The 2,943-nt window shown below is 41.7% G+C and overlaps 1 protein-coding gene across 1 annotated transcript; it reads right to left on the bottom strand.

Annotated features, from left to right (window-relative positions):
• Positions 1-1,546: 1,546 nt before the first annotated feature.
• Positions 1,547-2,943, bottom strand: foxi1 (forkhead box i1). Its single transcript, XM_051124785.1, has 2 exons — positions 2,298-2,943; positions 1,547-2,204 (listed from the first exon to the last, which is right to left on the bottom strand). The coding sequence occupies exons 1-2, from the start codon at positions 2,926-2,928 to the stop codon at positions 1,690-1,692; spliced, it is 1,146 nt and encodes a 381-aa protein (XP_050980742.1). The 5' UTR covers positions 2,929-2,943; the 3' UTR covers positions 1,547-1,689.

Here is a 2,943-nt window from a genome sequence, read left to right as displayed (position 1 = left end):
AAACTGATTTAAAATGTTTTAAAGAACTCATAAATATTAATCTGAAGAACTTAATATGATGCAATATGAACTTTTTTAATCTACATAGAACCACATAACAACTCAAGAGCCTTAGAACCGCTAGATTTTGTTTTAAAAAGTGAGGATGATGTGAACTGTACAACATCACAGCTAACAGGAAACGTTCTCTGAATTTTCTGCCATGGTTCTCTCAAAATTATAAACAAACATTCTTCCGTCTTTAAAAAACATTCTGAAATATCATTTATGCATCATTCATGGAATGTTTTTCTGAAGCATTTTTGGATGTTATTCTGTTTTTAAACATTAAAGTTACAAGTTTTAAACTAAAAAGTAACTTTCCCATTTGCAAAATTCTAAAATGGAATGTTCCCTTAAAGTTTCCTCCGACGTTCACATAACCAAGAAAAAATGTTTTGAATGTTCTGAGAACATTCACCAATTTTCATAATTTAATGGGAATGTTCACCAAACATTCTTAGAACATATTTTATCATACACCATCAAATAAGCAGAGTGTAAATAAAAGCTCCCAGACAAACAGCTGAACTTATGAACTCTCAGATATGAAGCTGCGATGACTTGTCGAAAACGGCTGCATGCAAAGCGACAAGCGGAAAATGTCTCAGTCTCACCTACTGTTTTCATGCAGCTCAGACTGGACATGAGTTAATGGTAGATGGGGAAGCTGCATCTCTAGATAAACCTGCAGATCATATAAGGCTATTTAGACCGTCGCCCAATTGAGTTAGTGCCATTCAACACCAGAGCTTGTACAGTAAATAAACAGGCTGAAAAACTTCCCTGAGATAATGAGGACATTGAAGAGTTAAATGTGTCTGGCTTTTTGCAGAAAGCAATTAGGAGAGGACACAGCGGGGGCACAGATTAATTCAAACGCTCGATTAACCTTGAAATTCTTTTGATAAATAATTGTCAACTCAATATGTTCGCTGGAGTTGAGCTTTTATGGGAAAAAAAGATCATTTCCCTGAAATTTAAGATTTCAGAAAGCCTTTTTGGAACACATTTTAACTCAAAATTTCAAGTGAAGTCTGATCTTTCAATGCTTCTGTTTAAAACTAAACTGTACTTTGGTGCAAAAGCTAATTAGAAGTTGTCAGTAAACTGCCTGTTTGATTGCAGCCATCCACAAACAAACTATATATAATTGCAAGTGCCTGTAAACAAACTACATAAACATGCAAACATGTCTTAATTGCGGTTACAGTTTTGTGCATCTCTGCGGCCACCCGCTGATCGCGTGGGAACACACTGAGATGCACTAGGTGTTTGTGTTTGTTGTGCCATTGAGCAGATAATGGGAAAACATCATGCATGTAAACAGCAAATAAACAGAAATCGATGCTACACACATTTCAGATAGATGCATGTTTATTTACAAATCAAAAACATTCAGTTTAAATAAAATATATCTACATTTGTTCTACAAAAATCAGAAGGCATTTGTTATAGTGGCCTAGAAAATAGACATGTGTGGACATGTTAAGTATCACAGTTACCATTTATTCAAGCAGAACAAATGTAAATGATGCAATTTGCAAGCCCACTTGCTGATGCAGCCCAAAACAGAGGCAGTCTGAATTCAAATGAATGTAAGAACAGATTGTCCATGTACTCACAGAGCACATTAGAGGTTCACAAACTCTAAACTTCTGTCCCGTCCCGGTTGTATATGAGATTATTGACACTGAAATGGTTGGAGAGCGAGTTGATCAAGCCACTGTTGTTATGGGATGCTGAGTAGTAGTTGAGTCTGTTGGTGTTGACATGGCCTTGTTCTGATGGAGGGGCAATTTCATGTCCAGACATGCCGTGCGTAAAATCCCCCAAGTGTCCAGAACTGACGTCTCTGCTTCTGATCCCGTTGCTGTTTCCAGCCATAATCGAGTTCATGTTACCGATAAAGTTGTTAAAACACGGGCTGTGCTCTGCGGACGGTGAGGGGGACGATTTGGGTTCGCTAGAGGTCGGAGAGTTCTGGAGGCTCTGCGGGGAGGCGCTCATCAGGCTCGCCGTGTCCGCCAATTTGAGCGCTTCCTCGGATTTCACCGACAGGGTGCTTGCGTTTCCGTCAGCTCTTCTCTTTCTCTTCCTTCTGAAGTTGCCGTTATCAAACATTTTCTCGCAGTTGGGGTCCAAAGTCCAGTAATTTCCTTTCCCTTAAAAAATTCAACGAGAAAAACATGTTAGTACTGCACTGAAATCTAATGCGTAATTACGCAGTCGAAACTCATTCGAACATTCAAACTTACCAGGGTCATCCTCATCCCTTGCGACTTTCTTGAAGCAGTCGTTCAAGGACAGATTGTGTCTTATGGAGTTCTGCCATCCGGCTTTGCTTTTCTTATAAAAAGGAAAGTTGTCCGCCACATATTGATAAATCTGACTGAGCGTCAGTTTCTTATCCTGCGCGTTCTGAATAGCCATCGCAATCAGCGCTGAATAGGAATAAGGCGGTCTGACCATCTTGAAAAGTTCTTGCTGACTTGAAATGGACAGCCAACCGAGATCTGCGCTTCCGAAGCCCGTGGGAGGGGGCAGAAACTGCCGCTGGTTCGATCCAAATCCTGACTGAATGTAAGAGCCCCCGTTCGGGCCTGAGAGATACGGAGACGAGGTGATACCTGGGCTGTTCATCCACAGGTACGGGTTGGCTGTGGCTGAGGTGTATTCGCCGAGTCCGTAGCTGGAAGGATGCGCAGGTGGCCTTTGCGCATGGTGGTGGTGATGGTGGAGGTTCTGTTGGTACATGCTGAAGTTGGTGTCGCAGTACACGGTCATGTCCAGGATGTCCTGCGCGTTGTGGTGCTGGAGGGGACTGGTCTGCTGGCTCGACGGCTGCTGCCCAAACGCGTTCATAATCCGTTCTCCCTCTAGAAACATGAGTTTCACCGTTCA

The sequence above is a fragment of the Labeo rohita genome, chromosome 12 (assembly GCF_022985175.1).
Source record: "Labeo rohita strain BAU-BD-2019 chromosome 12, IGBB_LRoh.1.0, whole genome shotgun sequence".
Classification (NCBI taxonomy): domain Eukaryota; kingdom Metazoa; phylum Chordata; class Actinopteri; order Cypriniformes; family Cyprinidae; genus Labeo; species Labeo rohita.
The sequence above is the reverse complement of the archived record's forward strand: the minus strand, read 5'-3'. Positions and strand labels throughout refer to the sequence as shown.

Bases quoted from the DNA above. Each gene is read 5' to 3' on its own strand.
- foxi1 (XM_051124785.1), bottom strand. From the start codon at position 2,928: ATGTTTCTAGAGGGAGAACGGATTATGAACGCGTTTGGGCAGCAGCCG. The intron at 2,205-2,297 runs GTAAGTTTGAAT...GAATTTTTTAAG, and splicing joins AAGGGATGAGGATGACCCTG to GGAAAGGAAATTACTGGACT.